This window comes from Pollicipes pollicipes, unplaced genomic scaffold (genome assembly GCF_011947565.3).
Source record: "Pollicipes pollicipes isolate AB1234 unplaced genomic scaffold, Ppol_2.1 Scaffold_3447;HRSCAF=4054_pilon_pilon_pilon, whole genome shotgun sequence".
NCBI classification, from domain to species: Eukaryota; Metazoa; Arthropoda; class Thecostraca; order Pollicipedomorpha; family Pollicipedidae; genus Pollicipes; species Pollicipes pollicipes.
Genome location: NW_023596297.1, coordinates 25,203,371 through 25,224,441, shown reverse-complemented (window position 1 = coordinate 25,224,441; position 21,071 = coordinate 25,203,371). Strand labels below are relative to the sequence as shown.

Below are 21,071 nucleotides of genomic sequence, written 5' to 3'. Positions count from 1 at the left end.
GCGTAGGCTTATTTCTCGAGATAGCGCAAGGAGGCCCAGACACACAAGGTTTGACTTGCTTGACCTGATATGAACTGACCGGTCACATCCACTGGGAGATGTAGTGGTGCATGGATCATTGTCGAGTTCTACAGAATGCCACATTTCCTGCCGTCAAAGCAGTCTGACCCATCAATGGTCACGTTCACGGACGTTCAGTGACGTCACTCCCCTGCAGCCTTATGCGGGCTATCCGATGTGTTCTGCTTGGCTGTAGCCTCACTGCTTTTAGAAACAGCCAGGTTCCTCTGGGGATTCCTACCATCCGAAAGGCAGACATGGAACTACATAAATAGCACTACTATCTCAGCAACTTCATTAAGCATTCTTAATATAGCAAGCCTCAGAAAAGCGCTCGCCGTGTAAAGGTCAATGTAATTCATGATTTTTTTGTACTTCAGAGCTTCTATCAGCAGTGCTCGACATATTTTCGCTTTGCATGGTGTCACCTGTAGCTGGCAGCTGGGAGCGGCGACCCGCTATTGAACGTCGCAACAATGACTTCCAGTGACCCTTGACCACCCCGGCTGACTGCTGGATCCTGACCGGGGCTCTGTCTCTCACACAACCCACGTTTGTTTTGAAGACTCCAGGCTCCTACTTTTTGACATTCAAATGAGCTAATCCTTTAAAAAAGCTTTCTGTTAGCACCCACACGCCTGCCGCATTTGTTGCATTAGTTGGTATGCCTGTTACACAGAAAGGTCACTGGCTCTAAATGGTGTTATATAGATGTGTCAAGTACACTGCTGCTTTTGACGGGGCCAGCCACTGCTTTTGACGGGGCCAATCGCTGCTTTTAACAGAGCCAGCTGCTGCTTTTGACGGGGCCGACCACTGCTTCCGACGGGGCCAATGGCTGCTTTTGACAGAGCCAGCTACTGCTTTTGACGGGGCCGATCACTGCTTGCAATGCCATTTGTCACGAATGCCATGTAACTCGTTCTCGTGCCTTTGATTTCTTATGAGCAAGGAAAACAAAAATGCGCCTTAAAATCCGCATGCTACAAATTCCACCAGGGAAGAATACCACTTTGTTTGCTTGCATACCCAAGAAGTCTTCAACAGGGTATCATTTTACCTACAGGTGGCTCCATCTGGTGAAACTTTGAACACGAATGACACAAATTCTCGTCTAGACGCTGGACAGGGAAGTAACAAAGTCGCAAAGCATGCAACGTAAAACGCGAAGCATACATACTGTCGTTGCATGAACATGCACAGTGATATGAACCCTCAGTTAGAAACTGTCACTCTACGTCTACCTATGCGTTTCATATCTTACTGAAGCATTACAACTCATTGCATTGCAATCATATAGATTGTCCATAGCTGTTAGGACATACAAACCAGCGCGTGCTTACGCTGATCGCCTGCATGTTTAATGGTACATGGGTGTTGAGGGCATGTTGGTGCCAAGCAGTCATGCATGATGTTCTAGCGGGCTGCGATGTTACCTTAACCACGCCACATGTCCCTATGGTAACATCGCAGTCCCACATGGCTGCGATGTTACCTTAACCACGCCCACGCCACAACCCCCATATATATATATATATATATATATATATATATATATATATATATATATATATGTATATATATACATATATATATATATATATATATATATATATGTCATAAGCGCATTTTACTCGTGCCACCCCACGAGCCACTCGATGGTGTAACGCCCGGGGCGTCCGGACAGAGCAAGTCGAGTGCACGCTACACGAGCGTCGTGATGGACGTTGTGACGGACGTTTTCCGTCGCGTCGTCACGCGGGCCGTCGTTGTGACGAACGTCTGTGACGGGCGCGGCCCCCCGTCGGCGGTCACGTGAGCGGCGGCCGGAGCCGGGCACGCGCCACAGCTGATGTGACGCCACCGAACTGAGCCAGCTACGACAGACAGCAGCCGCCGAGGCCGACTGAATGGCACGGCGGTCTGTGGCAGCGGTGTGCCTCTAGTCAGGCCGTGGTCTTGTAATTACTGCCCAGTGACACACGGCTCAGGAGTACCTGATCGTTACTGTTGATGGCGTATCAACGATACCTGTGCACGCCTTGGCAATATACATACATATATATATATATATATATATATATATATATATATATGTATATGTATATATATATATATGTATATATATGTATATATATGTATATATATACATACATATATATATATACATATATATATATATATATATATATATATATATATATATATATATATATATATATATATATATATAAATTAGTTTCAACTGCAATCCTGCTCTTTATACAACCTTCGTGTTTGCTGCGATCATATTCATTACCTTAATTTTATCATGGAGTATTTATGTCTCTGATGTCTACCTGTTGAATGTCCAGTGCTTTATAGTCACGTGCCCTGATTTTCAGCTCAGCATGCGCGGATGCCTGGAATCAGCTGAAACTAACTCCTGTATTCGGTTGCATCTGCCCAAACTTACACGAAGAGAACTGCGAGAAAATATTCAAGACTGTGCACAACAATCCGTGCATATGTAAGTAAGAGTGGCTGGGGAAATTTATTACACGGATAAACAACTGCAATGTCGACATTACAAAGCTGTAAAAGCTTTTTGTGGCAAAAGTATAGTGGTGATTTGTACAGCTGTCAAGTGAGTTGCCCGCGCCATGTTTATGCTGCTGCCCCCGCATCTCAAATCGTTGAGTAAAAAACCCTTGTTGTTTCGACTAATAGTAAGTTTCCAGCATGCGCTCATACCCGTCATTATTCGGTGCAAATTCAGTTTCTGTGAGCTGTGAAAGCTAATTTAAATAATCTGTTGGTTGGAAATTTGTCAAGAAAGAGGACAAAGTTAGAATGTGCGCCGAACGTACCTTGTGTTACAATACGAGATGAGGTGGTCGGTGTGCATTATTACGCCATTGTAAATGAGTAAGGGACAGGGATGGCACAAATATCTCTGTGGATAATTAAACAGCATGGAATCTGCCGTGTGCGCCAGGAGCGCAGCCAGCACTTGGTAGGGAGGAGGAATAGTTGATAAGGAACCCCTCATGAAGCTAGGTCTCCCATTAAGATGACTGGCTTTGGCACACTTCATTTTGACGGAGCCGATTTCCTTGTTTGTTTTCATTTTTAAGTTCTTTAACTGGGGAGTTAAATACCTTAAAAATGAAAGTTCTTAAACAGAAGACAGAGGAACTACCTGAAGGCGCAATTCTGTTTGTATTCTGAAGCCAGTAAGCTGAAGGAAGAGGGCGTCAAGTGACGGCATGTAATAAGCCGCCCACACTTTTCAAGATGCAATGGTTAGTGGACTTTTCAAACCGATAGAACTCAAAGGCTTGCCAGATTTGTATGTGGTTGTGTAGAGATATTGAGGTCACCATGAAGGTTCACTATAGATCAAAATGGAGTGAACAATTTGTACTAGCACGTCCATCCCATTTTCTTCTCGGGATGTTCAACCAACAGTCAGAATCTAGAACTTAAGAAATATTGTAGCAGTTTTGCACATGCGCGTCAAAAGCCTTAGAAACAAAAAGCAAGCGCCCGGCGCTGTGGCCTCCGTAAGACCGCGCTGCGACGGACAATAGGCTAGCGGCGGCCGCGGTTAACACTAGGCGGCGGACAACAGGACGAAAATGATGGCACGCCTGAAAAAGTCCCTTTAAACGCTTTAGAACATCAGTTCGTGCGTTCAGAAGACAATATTGGCAGGTAATTTGCCTGTGCAATTTTAAGATTCATAAAAGGAACATATTGCCATATACAGCACCGCGTTTTGGTGCTGGCATCTGGTTGTGAAACCAGAAGAGTAAAATTAAGTGTTTATGTTGCGTGTTGCTGGAGCTGTTAATGTATTCACATAGCAGCCTCCATATTACATACATTTTAGAAATTTTCCCCCTCCGCCTAATACTTGAAAGGTACGAATGATTTCAAAACACTTTTTGGATCATTATTTCACGACGGTCATTTGCGCGCGCCCGGTGCCCGCCGCCTGATGTTATCTGCAGCAGCCAACGCCTTTCGCTTTTACGGAAACTGTAGTCGATTTCATTGTATGTAAAATCCATTTTGGCATGAAATTATACTTCGTTGTCCATTCGCAAACCGGACATGTCATCTTGTGACAAATGTCCAAACCATAATGCAATTGATTCACTCGATAAAAATAGCGTCCCTCCGAAATTGCACGTTTGCAGTGTGGCATTAACCATGATTTTCATTTAAGACATGTCCGGCACAGGAGAGGCCACGTGGCCAGCACTAGGGTGGGCGCACGTTCGGCACTAGAGCGGCCGTGTGTCGGGCACAGGAGAGACAGCGTACTCGACGCAAGGCTGGGAAGCACTGGCGCTGGGATGCGGAGCACTGCACCATTGCAATTTATTAGCCGCTTTTCATAACGAGAAGTGATAGAGAAAAATGAGAGGTCTATGCCATTCCTCTGCTGTTTCCAAACTCAGAGAGATAGGGTCTCAAGTAAAGAAGTAGTGGATGGGTTTCAACAACACCTTGCGATTAGAAACATGTTACATGTTGCTAGGTCAACGACTTCCTCTAGTAAGCCAGACCAAAGTCAAATGATCCTGGAAATCAAACGCGTTGCTTAACGCGCCCTTTTGTGCGATACCATGCTCCGCATTGGCACAGAATTTAACACGCGCTCGGGTGGGGGTCAAATTGGGCCCCAAAGGTTTTTCCAAAATGGTTTCGGAAAGACGAGGCGTAGCCACGCCAACTTTTGCATAGCTGTAGACAATTGAATGATAGATCGTTTGATATCAGACAATTTAGATGTACCTTGTAAGGTCGCTGGCCTATGGCAGGTCAAAGTCAGGCTATGATTTCAGCGAGGAGCAATTTCTAGGGAATCGCTCAATCTGATGCTACAACGGAGTGTTAGACGAAACCATACATCTATGAGATGATTTCTTAGGCAACGCAAATATGGAATGAGCAAATTACGTTGCTAAGGTCAGGTATGAAGGCCAGACCAAGGTGAAAACCACTCTGTTTTATTACTCTAGCGCTTGCTGTAAGGGATAGTTTCTAGCGCTCATTTCTAATTTATTGATCGCAGGAACCGCACTATACATCTTCCATGGAATTTCTGGAGGGAAAACAGGCCATTGACCTAAGATAACCCAAGTTGAAATGTTGTTTTTAGGAGCATACTTCCTAGCGTAATCTTTGTCGCTTATTTAAAGGCAAAACTCAGAGCAGTCTTGTATGATTTTGGTCACCATGACCTTCAAAAGGTCAAAGAGGTCACTGACCTTAAATGAGCTTGTGAACTTTTGCTTAGAAACAGTTATCTAGGTTCTGTGGGCACTTTGGAGACCAACCTAAAAATTGACCTCGTTCGACCTTATTTGATCCAAAAATTATGATGTGGTAACATTAAAATTTGACCTAAGTGATTTTACGTACAGGTCAACACACCCTGTAAATTTGATATCGCTAGCATCCCTAGTTCCCGAGATCTCATGGGGGTCAAACTGAACCCCACCCGAACGAAGGGTATCCTGCCGGCCATCCGGGCGCGTATTTAATAAAGATGTTTTATGCATGTTGATGATCCAGGGACCCGTTAATATAACGGTGTTAGACGGATTGTTGGTTGCCGCCTGTCGCCCGCGTCACCCGTGGATCGCCGTGCAGTGTTCGTTAAAGCCAGTAATTTCCCAGAAAGTGGAATTGCTTGGTAAACTTTTTCATTGCGCTCGCTGATTGAAGAATCCCCCTCCCCACAGAAAAATTTCTGCGTATGACTAATTTGTGAATAAGGATACGCTTGGCCCTGATTTTTTCAATTTTACCTTTTATAACTAGAAAAGAAGCGAGGAGCTACCGCGAGATAAATTCTTCTTGAGTTTTATAGTCAATCAACTGAAGAAATCATGCCTTGAACTGTTGCATGAAATATGTCGCCAGCACTCTTCACCTATCGTTGATCCAGTGGACTCTTTCTAAACCGATATAACTGAGGAGCTTCGTCAAAATTTTTATCTGGGTGGTACGGAGATGTTAGGGACCCGCGCATGAAGGGGGTAGATCGTAATGCTTCAACAGTTTTTGCTAACATGGCCAAGTGATGCTTCTCTGGAAATGCTCAATATTCAGTCAGAATCAATAAATGCTGATGTGACGCAGTTTTGGACATGCGCGCTCGCCAATCTTAATAAAAACCTCGTCACTACTTAATGCAGTCTCCATGGCACACGCGCCGTCGGCCCCGCGGCTGGCACTAAGTCGTGGCCAACAAGTAGACGAAAATGATGACCTTTTTAAAAAGTAACTTTGAACGCTATTAGATATCCAATCGTACTCGTAGAAGGAATTCCAGGCTTATATTTTGCCGGTGAAATTTTTAGTGGTGATAAAAACGAATTGGCCTTCACAACACCGTAAAGTGGTGATGGAACCTAATGGTGACGCTGGAAGAGTAAAGGTAGAATTTTATTGTTCGTGTTGCTGTGACCGTTAATCTGCCCAGAGGGTATCCTCAAAGTTGTAAAAAAAGATGCACCCACTCCAATCTCAAAACGGTACGATGGGATTTCGAAAAATATAACAATTATTTCACAACGGTCGTTCTTGGGCGCACGGCGCCCGACGCCTGGTGACACTTGCAGTAGCCAGCGCTGTTCTGTTTTGCGGAAACTGTAATCCAGTCTATTGCTGTCCTTGCTCCGGAGATTTCGGGCGCACAGGATCAAGCCTTTTGATGTCGTTTGTTTCATTAATAGATTTTGCAAAAGAATGAATGTTCTCAGGCAAACATGGGATGGCCTTGTTTGCTTTTGAATAAATGTTGATCCATCCTATTCAACACTAATGGGACTCCTTATTTCCGAGCGAAGAACCCGTTTGAGTAGAGCACCTGGGGGCACATGCTGTTCACGGTCAAGGGCTGAAAGTCCGTTCCATTCCATTGCAGCGTGTCTTCCGGGTGCCATTCTGGCGACACGGGGCGGGATCCCCTGGCTGATCCAGATGCTCTTAGAGGGATACATTATATCGCATTGGTCCCCTCCCTAACACGGCAGGCCTTCTGACCCGCACAATTGGCCCGGATCGACGCAATAATCCTCATTGACGCATCAACATCTCTGGTTGCCGCAAGTGGTCTGATAACTGGCACATAGACTCCGGTTCAGGTTAACGGACCCACGCTGGAATTGGGTTGGAGGACCCACCGTTCGGTAATGGGGACCCTGACTGCCAAAGGACCCTTCCATTGCTTCAATGTGAACACTCATCATAAGTTCTCATGTTTCCTCTCATTGTCAGAGGGCTCGATCATCGCAAGAGATCCTCTGTCTTTCGGGATCCTGTCGCCGGTCCTGCTGAGCAAATATTCGCCTGGCCGACTCGAATACTCTTGTTAACATAGAACACCCCATTAGGCGCTCGGCCCCTGACAGATACAGGAGCCCCACATTGTTGCGGTGGCCTCGAGTCCGACCAATGCAAATCACGGGCCGGCATTGTCGCTGCTTGGGAAATGGGCCCCGGGAGCTCAGACCGACAAACAGCCGACTGCTCGGTGTTGGTGATCTCTGGCCGGAACAGAAGAACGCTCGGTCTCAGGAGTGCCCAATCGACACAACAGGCCCTCTAACTGACATTTGAGATCACGACCCTACGAGCGGGTGTCCTTAATGTGGCCTGGAGTCAGCCCTTTAGGCACTGCAGCCATCCAATCGGGCCCTTGGTCTTCGGTCTCGTGAGATTCTTCGGTTTTTCCTGGGGCCCCTCGAGCATCATTCCTGGCTGACTCGGGGCCAACTGCCGCCATAGAACCCCTGTTAAGTTTGATGGCCCCTGACCGACACAACAGCCCTTAATTGTGTCAGGGACCCCGGTCATTGCAAATCACAGGCCTCGACCTCGTTTCTGCTTGGGAAATGGGTCCCAAGTTCACAGACGGAAGTGGAGACGATTGTTTAATGCCATGTCGAGCTGCTATATGATCGAAATAGAGGACCCTAACAAGATGACCGTAATAGAGGCCCTCTGACTGATATTTCTGGTCACGATACTACGGGTGAGGGGCAAGCCCGAGCCCAACTGGCTGCTTGATCTTTGGTCCCCAGGGGCCCTTCGGGCCGTCTTCGGACCACCGCAAACACGGCTCCTGGTGACTCGGGTCACTTGCCGACACAGAACCCCCTGTTGGGCACTGTAGAGCCCTGACCAACACCCTCGTGGTTTCATTGACCCCAACTAACGCAAGTCGCAGGTCCGGCCTTGCTCTTGCTTGGGAAAGGGACCCCTAATGCTCAGACCGATACGTAGTCGGTGATTCGGTGTTGACGGTCTCGGGGCGGATGGAGGCCTGCACTACCCAAGGCATCCCCAATCGATGCAAGAGACTCCCCGACTAACATTTCAGGTCACGGCCTCACGGGTGGGAGAGCATCCTTAATGTGGCTTACGGCCAGTCCTTCGGGCCCGCGCCCGTTGCCCAGTCGCAAACCGAACATGACATTCTGTAACAAGTGTTTGAACCATATTGCTATTGGTTCACACGATAAAAACAGCGCTGATCTGAAATAGCACGTTCTGTGTGGCTACAGGGGGGGGGGGGGGGGGGGGAGCTACGCAGTTTGCATTGTTCCTAGACCTTTCGCATAATGGAATCACCCCACCTAATTCAACTAGGATAGCATCACCTCACCAACTTTGCTTAAGACAGAATCGCTCCACCTAATTCAGAAGGTACGATATGATTTCTCCGTTAAACTCGCCTAACAGAACCAGCGAATGTTACAGCGTCTACGTTTATACTCAACCATTGGGACCAGTTGCAAATAAAAGCATTTTGTAAGCTAGACACACAAAAAGAGACGCCTTTGACTGGACCTTTGTGGCTTTTTATGTTAAAACATTCGTCAAATTTACTCAAAATTTTGCAATTTTGATTTACATATGAGAAACAAATTTTGGCTTACAATACTATATATGTTAAGCAGAAAGGCGTCCTTCTGAAGCAAATGCTGCAAAAACTGAAGCCGTTAAAACTGTATCATTAACATCCGGTCTCTTCTGCATCTCGTGTGAAAATTGCACATTCAAATTCCGATAATTACACATGTTTCATTTCCCAAAAACTTAACAGACGAGTATTATCTAGTTAGCTTATATTTGAAAGTATCGCTTGTACGGACCCATGCACTGTAAAAGGAAAATTATTATGCAGTCTATGATATAAATGATCAGGTAGATCATTTATTTCTCAGAGGATGGGTCAAACTATTTTGCATCGCTGCCATTTCAAAACTACAGGGTCAAAATTCTTTCGTATCAAATTTGGCTCGTATCATTTCCGGCTTGCCGATAATAAGGGAGCACTCACCGGGCAAAAGCAGCTTGTTTCCTTTAGCTGATTGGCGCAGTAATGCCTAAGTAGCTTGAAATGCATTCAGACATTCTTTGGTGCTTTGTTTCAGACTGAGTGCACCAGCACCTCCGCACCAACGGCACCAGCACCAGCACCCGGCACAACTCCCAGCACAAAGCTCCCACCACCCGTCCCCGTCCTCGCTCGGCCGGCCTCGCCGCCGGCACCCCTTCCAGCACAAACTTCGTACGACCTGTCCCCCGTCCTCTCCCGGCTGTGCCCGCCACCGGCACCATTCCCAGCACAAAGTTTGCACCACCCGTCCCCGCCCTGCTGTCCCCGCTCCCGGCACCTCCGCACGCACCCCCGCTGCAGCCGGCAGCTCCGGCCCTTGGCGGCCGGCCGCCTCGTCACCGTTCAGTGTTTCAGTGGACGGTCTGGGCGGCGCCAACGCCAGCCGACGCCGCGTCGACCCGCTGCTGGTGGCGCCGCTGTTTAACATGAGCTCTGAGCGGCCGCAGCCGTCCAGCATGGAGCGGACGCTGCATGGACACCACTACGAGCAGGGGCACAGTTCCATCCCCGGGCGTCATCAGACTATTACGCGTGAGTGGAATCGACACGCTGGAAGATTGCTTAATGAAAAATGTACACATTATTGCTGCGTGCGCCGCTATGCTGAAGTGACAGTTCCCCCTATTAACTGCTCAAAACGTCGCCTGTGTTTGACAGCCGTGCCGCAAAGTTAGGTATGCGGTTTGGTTTTGTCACACTGTACCTAAATACCAGCTCCGCGAAGTGTTTATGTTTGTAACGTCAAAAAGAGCTGAAAATCATTCTCATTTCTTTCAAAACATTATCATTTGCTTGTAACGGAGGAAAGCATATCGCGGGCAGTGGTCGACGTCAGATCTGGGCAACCAGGGAAAAATATTCAAAACCAACTACGCTGTCGAAACGGAATTATTGTACAGAAATCGCTGGGCCTGTAATCCAGTATGCAACGCATCGGGACAGCAGTAACCACGTAAAAATGAACCCAAATCTCCCTTTCCCTCACGGACCTCAAGCACGAGCTACCCGGTCTTAACCGCGAGAAACATGGAACAGTGAAAGTCGTGCTCAATTAAATGGTTGTATGAACTAAAAAGATTTTGTTGACCCTCGCCTTGATACGGAAGGGGGGAGGGGCGATACGCTCCCTAAGGGTTTCTGAAGGTGTCTCTCCGGCATATAATATTTGCTGGCCAAAGTTTTTGATATTTTCTGAGCATTCATTGCGCATGTTTTGACACAAAAAACGTATTTTTAGCATGCCTGGTTTTTGAAAGAGGATGACCTTTTTAGGAAGGCTGCACGGCGTTCACGGCCGGTGCTGGAGGCGTTCGGTGACCGAAGAATCCGCCTATCGCGTACGACGGAGTTTCACGTTAACGAGGTCCTGCATCGTGAATTTGTGATCAGAACATGAAAATGCATATAACCGTGCTCAGATTTAAACAGGAAAGACGTCTGCATAAGTTATACGCTGCTGTGTGCCATAATTTTTTAGTTGATGGGAAATTTGGCTGAACAGTTTTAGGAATAACCAAGTTATGATTTTGCATAATGGGGTCAACCAGGGACACCACCAGAATCTTGGTAAGGCTGGAGAAGAGGAATCAGGGATCACAAAGAACCACTTGATGGTGAAACCTCCCACCCCCCAAAAATCCTGCATATAGCCCACTTGATTTCTTGGTGACACGATTTTCTCTGTTTTAATTTAAGTTTTATCATTTATAACTGGAGCGGAACCAGTACCGACCAGAACAAACAATCACATTTGAATTTTAAGAGGAGTGTTCCACCTTTGGGTCATATTTCAAAAACATACTCTAGTGAAACCTCGGGGCCAATTACGTCTCATAATAAATAATGATTTATTTTTACGAATTGGTGTGTTGCAAACATTACAGAACACACACACATTGGAAAAACAAGGCAAAGTAAATGCATTTCTTCCATAGTGGTAAGCAGGAAATTCAATGAGTTTTCTCCCGCAGGAGCCGCTACCTCTGATCGAAATTCTTAGCTATTCAGAAGGATTTTGAGAAAACTGATATTGCTCGTCAAATCGTTCGTGTCCGGCCGACCGATATCTGAGAAGTACAAGAAGCTGACATGCACCATTTAAAGTCCATAAACTAAAGGAAATTAACGTTAAATGACAGGTATGAAATGAGCGCCCAGCGCTATTCATTTCACAATTCTTCGTTGGGCTTTCTGAACTGATAGCTCACAGAGGCTTTGATATATTTTTGGGGGCTCTACAAAGCGATATCAAGGACCCGGAAACCAGAAAGATTGCAGATCGAAATTGGGTTAAAGTTATTGTTAAAATGGCCAACCCATGTTCGTCTGGGAATGCTCAACCTTAAGTCAGAAATGCTTAGTGATAAAAACATGTAACGTAGTTTTGAGCATATTCGCTCGCGTGCGTTACAAAGCTCCGACACCCGACGTTGTAGTCTCCATGTTCCTCGCTACGTCGGCCCAGCGGCTCATCCTAGACGGCGCCCATGGGGAACGAAAATGATGCATCTGAAAGAAGTGCCTCTGAACGTCTTTTCACACCACTTCGGGTGTTTAAAAGACAGTCTGGGTGTGTATTTTGTTTGTAAGATTTTTAAATCGGTAAACTGGTGCTGATATCTGGTGGTGGAAAGGGAAGAGTAAAGATGGAATCTTTATCTATGTGTTGCTGTAACTGTTAATATGCTCGGAGAACCGCTTAAAATCTATTCAAGGGAATCACACCCACCAGTCTAACCTTTCAATGTTACGAATTGGTTTAGACAGATTTTCGGAAGCACCGCCTCACGGCAGTCGTTCCCGTGCGTACGGGGCTCGCCGCCAGGCGTTATTTGCGGCTGCCAAGGTCGTTCGGTTTCACGGACGCTGAGACCTCGGCCATCGGTGTTCTTGCTCCTTAGATTGGAAGTGCGCAGATTGAAAACATGTCCAGGTAATTTGTTTCACTAGTCGTTCCGCAAAAAGATGGACGTCCTCAGACAAACATGGGTCGGCCCTTTTTCAGACTTGACTTCATTTCGAGCTGTTGGATCAGGGCCCTTCCTATTGAGCACTCATGAGAACTATTACTTTTTTCTGGGAAAGGGGCTCCGTGGGTAAAAGACTTAAGGCGATAATCTCGCTCCCGGTCAGGAGGCAGGGAGGTCATTCCGTCCTCAGCACGGGGTGCTTACCGGCTGCCATTCTGGCGACATTTGGGGGGGGGGACGGGGTCACTTGGTCGATCCGGAGGCCCTTAGAGGAATATATCGTACATTGGTTCCCTCCTTGACGCGGGTAGCTGACTACCTCTGACCTGGTTAGTTGGCCCCATTTCGATACAGAATCCCTTATTGGCGCGCAAATATCTCTCATTGTCACAGAAGGTCCAATAAGGGGCACAGGTATTTCAGTTTAGCTTAACGGCCCCTTGGTTGAAATAAAGTGGAGGACTCCCCAGGTATTTGGTCCTTTTTGACTGACAGAGGACCCTTCCATAGCCTCATCGTCGATTTTCGCCATAAGTGTTATGATCGCCTTTCATTTTAAGAAGGCCCCCAAAAATCCAAGAGGCCATCTGACATCGAGACCCCGTCCCTGCCCTTGTTCCTGTTCAGCAAATGCTCCCTTAGCTGACCCGGATCCATTGTCGACACAGGGCACCCTGTTAGGCACTGTGGGCCCCTTGACCGACACAGTGCTTTCATCGTTCCAGGGGCCCAATAAATGTAGATAGCCCACCCCGGTCTTGTACTTCTTGGAAAAGAGGCCCCATGGTTCGCATCCAAACGGAGCCGACTGTTCGGTGTGGGTGGCATCTAACCGAAAAAGAGGATCCCATTGTCCCAGGTGGTCTCTAGTTGGCACAAGAGGCCCTGGCTGGAATCTGAGGTCCTGGCCCGTAGGGCCTGGGCACTTAATCGGTCATCAGTCAGCCCTTCGAAGCCTTCGGGCCTCCAATCGGGCCATTGGTTTTCGGCCACGAATGGCTCCTCGGGCCTCTCGTCGGGCCCATAAAACACTGCTACTAGCTGACTTCGGGGCTCTTGCCAACATGCAACACATGTTAGACATGATTCCTGGCCGATTAGGGTCCCTCATTGACTCAGGGGCCCGGCCAACGAAAATCGTTGGCCCCAGCCTTATGTCTGCATGGGAAATAGGCCCTCGGGCACAGACCGAAACGAAGCCGGCTGTTCGGTACTGTTGGTGCCTGAACAACATGGAGGCTCTCATCGGCTCAGGTGGCCCTTAACCTGCGCCCGGCCGGGGGTCTGACCTCGCCCGTCCGGGAGGGGGGCGAGGACAGCTGACTTTCCCAGGATGTCCAGCTTCCAGACGCCGAATGAGAAAAACAAAGATACACTCTTGAAGTTATCGTCAAATTATGAAGAACGAATGCCAAATTTTTTACCTTGGGTAAAATGTAAGGGCACCGGAGGTCACGAAATGTCAAAAATGGTCGTTCTGATAGCTGCAGCTCAGACCTGCTGTCGCACATCAGGACGGATATTCAGGGCACGGAAATAAGCGTTAAAACTGTTGGGAGTCCACTCGACCATTTTTGTTCCCCACAATTTTTAGGACAGATCAGGTCATCGTTCAAAGAATGCCATCATATATAAACAGGTACTAAAAATTTCGTTTTGCTGCGAGGATTCGTTTTTTATCTGTGTTAGAAAAACCGCAGGGGATAAGTCAGCTTCCCCGGGCCGGGCGCGGGTCAATAGTCGATGCATAGAGGCTCCTCAGGCCTCCCGGACCTAAGGGAGTACGCGTACCCATGTGACCCCTCACTTGCAGTTGTTCTGGGGTCTTCTTTGACCTGGCAAGAAGGACCTCATTTCTGATCGCGAGATTTCGTTGAGACCAATGAAATGTTTTTATGACGCAAGGCTCTAGTAATATTTAGTAATACGCTTATTGAACTATTGCCAGCATTACATATTAAAATTCCTAACTAAATCATAATCTTAACTTAATTCGTACCTTAAGTTTACTCGAAATTACAACGTTGTAGATACTTATCCAAAAATACACCATTTATTCAACCTGCATACACACATAACAGTGCGTTGCACTCACATACTCACATGCTTTCCGACATCTTCATAGTGCCCACTATTACGCCTTTGTTAGTTCATGATAAAGGCGCCCAATGTCACAACGTTCCTTTTCGGCAACAAGTGTTTCGTGAACATTACGCCAGGAATTAACCGCTATGCGCTATGAATTTATCTGTAGCTTATCTCTAACTGACGTAGGACTACTGTGATGGAACTCCGACGGTCGGACAGAGCGTCCTGTATCTTACCTCTAACTGACCTAGGACTACTGCGATGGAACTCCGACGGTCGGACAGAGCGTCCTGTATCTTACCTCTAACTGACCTAGGACTACTGCGATGGAACTCCGACGGTCGGACAGAGCGTCCTGTATCTTACCTCTAACTGACCTAGGACTGCTGCCATGGAACTCCGACGGTCGGACAGAGCGTCCTGTAGCTTACCTCTAACTGACCTAGGACTACTGTCATGGAACTCCGACGGTCGGACAGAGCGTCCTGTACCGTACCTCTAACTGACGTAGGACTAATGCGATGGAACTCTGACAGTCGGAGAGAACGTGGGACTGCGGCCAGATGTTGCGTGTTTTTGTTACAAAACATCTTGAACTTCCGATAGCGTGCAATGGAAAGCCATGCTCTCCGATCTCGGTGAACCAGCACTTTTCTCAATTGAACTGAATCAAGCCGGTCTAGGGGGCCACAAGTTTGCCCATTTGTGTCAGATTGATCGCCGCAGGACTGGGAAAGTCATGAAGATCACACGTGCCGTGGCGAAGCGTGGCAGTGGTAGACGTGTCACATGACTAATCGTGCGGCTGTTCCAGATCACCACGTGACCGGGGTCACCAGCGTTCCGGGAGACGACGTATTCCAGTCCTCCTGCCACACCGCTCTGGACAACTGCCTGCAGGACGACCGCTGCAGCGCCCGGCTGGAGCCGGTGCTGGCCGACTGTGACGAGACGGCCTGCAGCCGACACATGTGCATGCAGCGGCTGCAGCAGTTCTACGCTCAGGCCGACAGCGTGCTCGTCATGGACGCCGCCTTCTGTGTCTGTCGGTGAGAGACGATCGGGACCCTGGAAAATTGTTGAGCAGTGACGGTTTTAGAAAACAATGTTTGGGGCTTTATGGCTGTCAAACGATAATGCCCTTAGTTTGGAAGATTTTCCTGAAGAACTGTGTTACATGTTACGTGCATCCAGGAGTGAGCATCGCAATTGGGACCGCTCCATTATCGTGAAATTCTTTGGCCCGTGGACTCTGATATGTACCCTTTCCATAGGGTTTCTCACTTTCCCCATACGCGTGCGTACCTTGCTCATTCATAGCACTACACTGGATATATCTCCAGTCCCATGTAGCTCAGTATTTACAGGCTGCAAGCGTGTGGTCTGTCAGTGCAAGTCGTGTCATAAGCTTCACAAATGGCTTTGTTCCTGACTGAAATTCGGTCGACTGACCAATGTGTCGTGAGCGAGCTCAGAGCAGTCGAGTGCAGTCTGTATAGGCAGCTGATGCCGTGCGTGTGCAGGCGCTCTGCGGACGGCGACGGCCGCTGCTTGCGCGCCATGGAGCGGCTGCACCCGACGTGCGCGCGCCAGCCGGAGGGCAGCGCCGTGCCCGGCTGCGACAGTGTGGCGCACCGCTGCCAGCGGCGGCCGGACGCCGGCTGTCGGCTGCGGCTGGAGCAGTACGAGCAGGCGTGCGCTGTGGACGCGCTGACCCAGCGCTGTGCTGGGCCGACGGCCGACTGTCGGCGCGCCCTGCTGGCCGTGCTGGGCACCCAGCTGCACAGCCGCTGCGCCTGCCGTGGCAGCAGCGCCTCCGCCCAGCACAGCTGCCAGGACTGGGAGCGTCTGCTCTGGGCAAACCCCTGTGTCGGTACGTCACTGCGTCACTGGTGTCGGAATACTGTACCGATGTGTGACCACCTTTCGGCCAATGCATCTCCAGCTGGTGGGTGTTTGTTATGTGGGTTTATTGACTGTGCTGCATGATGTTATGCATCACGTTTGATCTGTGTATGCGTAATAATGCTGATTGTGATTCCTTATCTACTTTCATTCCTCATCTCCTTACACTGAACCGTGCGACAGCACTGTCGGGCAGTCCAAGCTTGCGTCAATTTAGTCACAGCAGGCTCAGCACCATGGGGTTAAAACTAAGTACATGAGAAATAATTGGCTGCATGCAAATCTGGCGCTGCATTGTTCGCAAGAGGACAAACACTTCCGCTTTTTTTCTCGCACCACGCATACTTGATAATGATTATGGAATGCCGATAGCCTACAGGTGCACGAGATGGCGGCATTGTGTGCTGGATTCATGTGTGACGATGTGCCTGGAACAGCTGCATCTCGTACCCCGCAGCTCTGTCACAGCGCGAGCATCACCAGTTGCGTTGGGGCGCTATCCACGGAGGTGCAGCTGTGTCCCGCACGACCTCGCCTCCGGTCGAAGCGACTTCCGCTCACGGTGACCCACGTCCAAACCCCGGCCTCCGACCCGACTTCCGTCGCCCGGCCGCCACCACTCCGAGCTCCACGGCACCTCCGGCGCCGCCAACGACGACCACGAGAGGAGCCACCGTCGGCCGCCGGCCCCAGCCGTACTGCACCGCCCGCAAACAGGGCACCGTGGTCGACCACATTCCAGTCGGCTCCGGGATCAGGGTGAGCTCAGCACTCTGGAGTCAGGGTGAGCTCAGCACTCCGAAGTCAGGGTCAGCTCAGCTGCGGAGTCAGGTCAGCTCAGCACTCCGGGGTCAGGGTCAGCTCTCAGCGCTGTGGAGTCAGCGTCAGCTCAGCGCTACGGCGTTAGGGTGCGATCACTCCAGAGTCAGGATAAACTCAGAGCTTCGGAGTGAGTGTGAGCTGAGCCATCAGGAGTCAGTTTGAGCTTAGCGCTTTGGTGTTCGGGTAAGCTCAGCACCCGGACAGAGGGTGAGCTTTCAGCTCAGCACTTCGGAGCTGGGGTGAGTTCAGCGGTTAGTACCGTCAGTATGATATATTCATTGGATGATTCACTCGGATCGCACGCCCAAACGTCCATCGTCACAGAGAACTTAAGAGTGCGCACTGATGTTCACTGGGAGAGCTCGCCTCTGCATGAACAAAACCAACAATTTGGTTTAAGAAGTCCCAAGTGTATTGTACTGCAGGATGCCGGTGCACTGGTATACGCCTCTGATGCATTCTGGACTGTGGAGATAATAAAGCACCATTGCGTTGAAGCGTTAAGTACAGCAACACATGGACGCAAGAAATTCTCCAAAGATGGGGGAGGGGGCTCCCCCTGCGGGGACGAGGTTTAAGGCCAGAGTGTTAGTCCAAAAGGTGCCCCAAAACATAGCCTAAAGCTAACATTACTGCATGAAACAATTCACCTTATGATTTTTCTTCAAAATCTGCTACCGGGAAGTAAGGGAGATTATGCGACCATGTAGCAGAATCTCCATTAGCTCATGGTAGCTGTCATGGTGCGACCATGTCGGGCCACCATGACAGCGAGCCGGGCCCGCCGTTGACCATGTCGGGCCACCATGACAGCGAGCCGGGCCCGCCGTTGACCATATCGGGCCACCATGGCAGCGAGCCTGGCCCACCGCCTGTCATGTTGGGCCACCATAGCAGCGAGCCGGGCCCACCGCCGGTCATGTTGGGCCACCATGGCAGCGAGCCTGGACCGCCGTTGACCATGTCGGGCCACCATGACAGCGAGCCGGGCCCGCCGCTGATCATGTCGGGCCACCATGACAGCGAGCCGGGCCCGCCGTTGACCATGTCGGGCCACCATGACAGCGAGCCGGGCCCGCCGTTGACCATATCGGGCCACCATGGCAGCGAGCCTGGCCCGCCGCTGATCATGTCGGACCACCACGACAGCGAGCCGGGCCCACCGCCGGTCATGTTGGGCCACCATGGCAGCGAGCTGGGCCCACCGCCGGTCATGCTGGGCCGCCATGACAGTGAACCGGGTCCGCCGCTGTCCGCGCCGCTGCTCTACAGCGTTGGTCGTTGCAGTACTATGTGCAGGACGAATCTCCGGACAAGTACCGGGTGCAGAGGGACTGCTCAGAGCTGTGCATGTGCCACGGCCGCCACCGGCTCGTCTGCAACGTGCTCGACTGCGTGGAGAAGAAGAGCTGTCAGGCAGACCTGGCCGTGTACCCGCACGGCGCGGCCCGACTGCTGCCCTTCAGGGAGGGCTGCATCTGCCACCACGGAGACTTTGTCTGCATGAGACCTTCAGCAGGTGCGTCCGTGACTTTGTACTCATCGTGAGACACACATCTTTGGTGTGTGTGCGGTAAAGCTGTTTGAGTTATTTTGCGGACCCAGTGGAGTGCTCCGGAAAATGTGACCCTCATGCATTTTCAGGCCATTCCTATAAAATCGGGCGTGTCTGTGTGGTTTTGTAGCGGCACTGACTGTGTTTGATTGGCCATTTATCACCGTTTTCTGCGATGTATACCATGTTTCTTTTATTGCAGATGACTATACCCTTCCATTTGGCGTGTTCCTGTTCCTTGGGTACAGCAAAACAGATGAGGATGCTTTATTTCCATACACCCACAAGAGGGTCAAGGATCACGTAGCTGAAGAATTAGAACACTTACTGGAACTCACAATGACTAAGAGGGGCATGCGACTGCAGGTACGTTTAGAGTTTTGCTTTTATTTTTTTGTATGAGATAACTGTATCCCGCTTGCTTCGTGATTTCGCTCCAAGCCATCCGTTTTAATGTACATGTATGCTATGCTATCAAGCCTCTAATGGCAGGAGCCACGCTGAAAAGTATACCATCGTTTTGGTCTATCCTTGCATGGATCACTCACGTCCAATCGTATCGATGACGCATTTTTTTATCGAAATCCTTCTGAATAGTACAGAATTTAGATTACAACTGGCCGCTCCGGGGGGAGAAATCCATTGGACTACCTGCTCACAATCATTAAAGTAATAACTTTTCGTTTGTCCTGCTCTTCCCAAGTTGTGAGCTCTGTATAATGTTTGCAATACACTTACACAGTGGCACTTACGAAGCGCGCTTTGGCTACGGGAAACAGAGTATCGTATGGTCTGCAGTGACGTAATGGCTTATGACCCACTGGTTCAAACTCCAGCCAATGCGCCTCTCGGCAAGCGGCCCTCGCCGCTCGCTGTGCCAATCACAAATGTTAATCTCTTCCTAAGGTATCCATACCAGTAGATGTGCCGCGTTTATGTCCAAAGTCCGCCATATACGGACTAAAAGAGCTCAAAAGTGGTGCATCTAGTCCGTCACATTGTCTCGGACTAGGGCTACACTCTGAGGACTACAAAGAAAGAGAAAAGTTGGTGCTGTAACAAAACGTTAACAGTGCAAGTCCGCCTAAAAAATAACTAAAACTGGTATCCTCGTTAGGTTTTCGTGGTACTGCAGGGGCACTATCCAGTGCTATCATGTGACGTGGCTGGTCTGGTCCTGAGGTTTCACCGAAATGTGTTTTTGAAATATGCCCCAGAAGGCGCGAGACTCAATCTCAAATAATGCATCAGTCTGATAACAAGTGGTGCAATAAAAAGTCTTTCTATGAATTACAGGGGGAAGATATCGTTTAGAAAACCTTCTGGGGACCCGGGTTAAGGACTACTGTATGCGCCATGACAAGAAACACAAAAACGCTTTCTTGAATTATTATGTTTCCGTGTCATTTCAGGACTGGCCGTGCTCCTTGTCTGTGAAGCAGCACTTTCAGTCATCGAATAATCTTATCATCCAAGCAAAGCTGGACGAAGTCGAGAAATCATACAATCAGAGCATCAATCAACGATTGCTTAACAGAGAAAAGGTGATTAACCACGCAAACCAGGAGAGCATGATATGCAGAACCGAGGACACGTAAAATTCCTGGAGCAGCTCTATGTTGTTACCTTTTCCGTGCAAGGTGATCTGCAATGGATATACCTTACCTGTTCACAATGACTTTACTGTCTTTCGATCGTGGAATCCATGCAGATTAATATAGGAAGTTCGAATGACGGCTTAAAATTCATACAAATGCGAAATACATTGCAAAATGTCGTCCATATAAAACAGCCTGATCCCGTATAGCGTACGGTGGTCGGTGCAGTTCATGATGGTACTTGCATGATGTCCTGCAATCGGCACTCTTGAGCATATGCTATAAGTGAGCCTTCCTTTCTCATGCTCCTTTTATTTGTCTTTCTTTTATTTTCTCGCCTCTCTCTTTCTCCCCGCAGGCAAAATGTACCAAGCCGCTGAGAGACATCAGCTTCATGGTGAACAACCGCGAGCCAGAGATTCTCTCGCACCCTCTACTCTCCGTCTTCAAGATGGCCGATCTGGAGGTGACGATCCCCGACATGTCGGCGGCCGGCGGCCGGCGGCCCAGCTGGGCCCAGCTGGTCCCGGTCTTCGTCTACCTGGTCTGGCGGGCCGGCGTTCGGGCGTGACGCCCAGGCCCCGTCTCCGCCCGGCAGTGTGGCCGCCTCCGTCCTCCCCTGCCCGGTCCGCCGGCGTCCTCGCGATGCGGCGACACGACGTGCTGTG

The 21,071-nt window shown here is 49.3% G+C and overlaps 1 protein-coding gene across 1 annotated transcript in view; it reads left to right on the top strand.

Annotated features, from left to right (window-relative positions):
- Positions 1-21,071, top strand: part of LOC119092340 (uncharacterized) — a 32,933-nt gene extending 11,862 nt beyond the window's left edge. The window contains exons 2-11 of the mRNA XM_037215305.1: positions 2,445-2,569; positions 9,821-9,997; positions 15,338-15,572; positions 16,047-16,103; positions 16,332-16,396; positions 16,886-17,187; positions 18,538-18,769; positions 19,008-19,171; positions 20,218-20,349; positions 20,762-21,071. Of these exons, the coding sequence (XP_037071200.1) occupies positions 2,445-2,569; positions 9,821-9,997; positions 15,338-15,572; positions 16,047-16,103; positions 16,332-16,396; positions 16,886-17,187; positions 18,538-18,769; positions 19,008-19,171; positions 20,218-20,349; positions 20,762-20,974 (1,702 nt within the window). The 3' untranslated portion in view covers positions 20,975-21,071. The remainder of the gene's footprint in view (positions 1-2,444; positions 2,570-9,820; positions 9,998-15,337; positions 15,573-16,046; positions 16,104-16,331; positions 16,397-16,885; positions 17,188-18,537; positions 18,770-19,007; positions 19,172-20,217; positions 20,350-20,761) is intronic.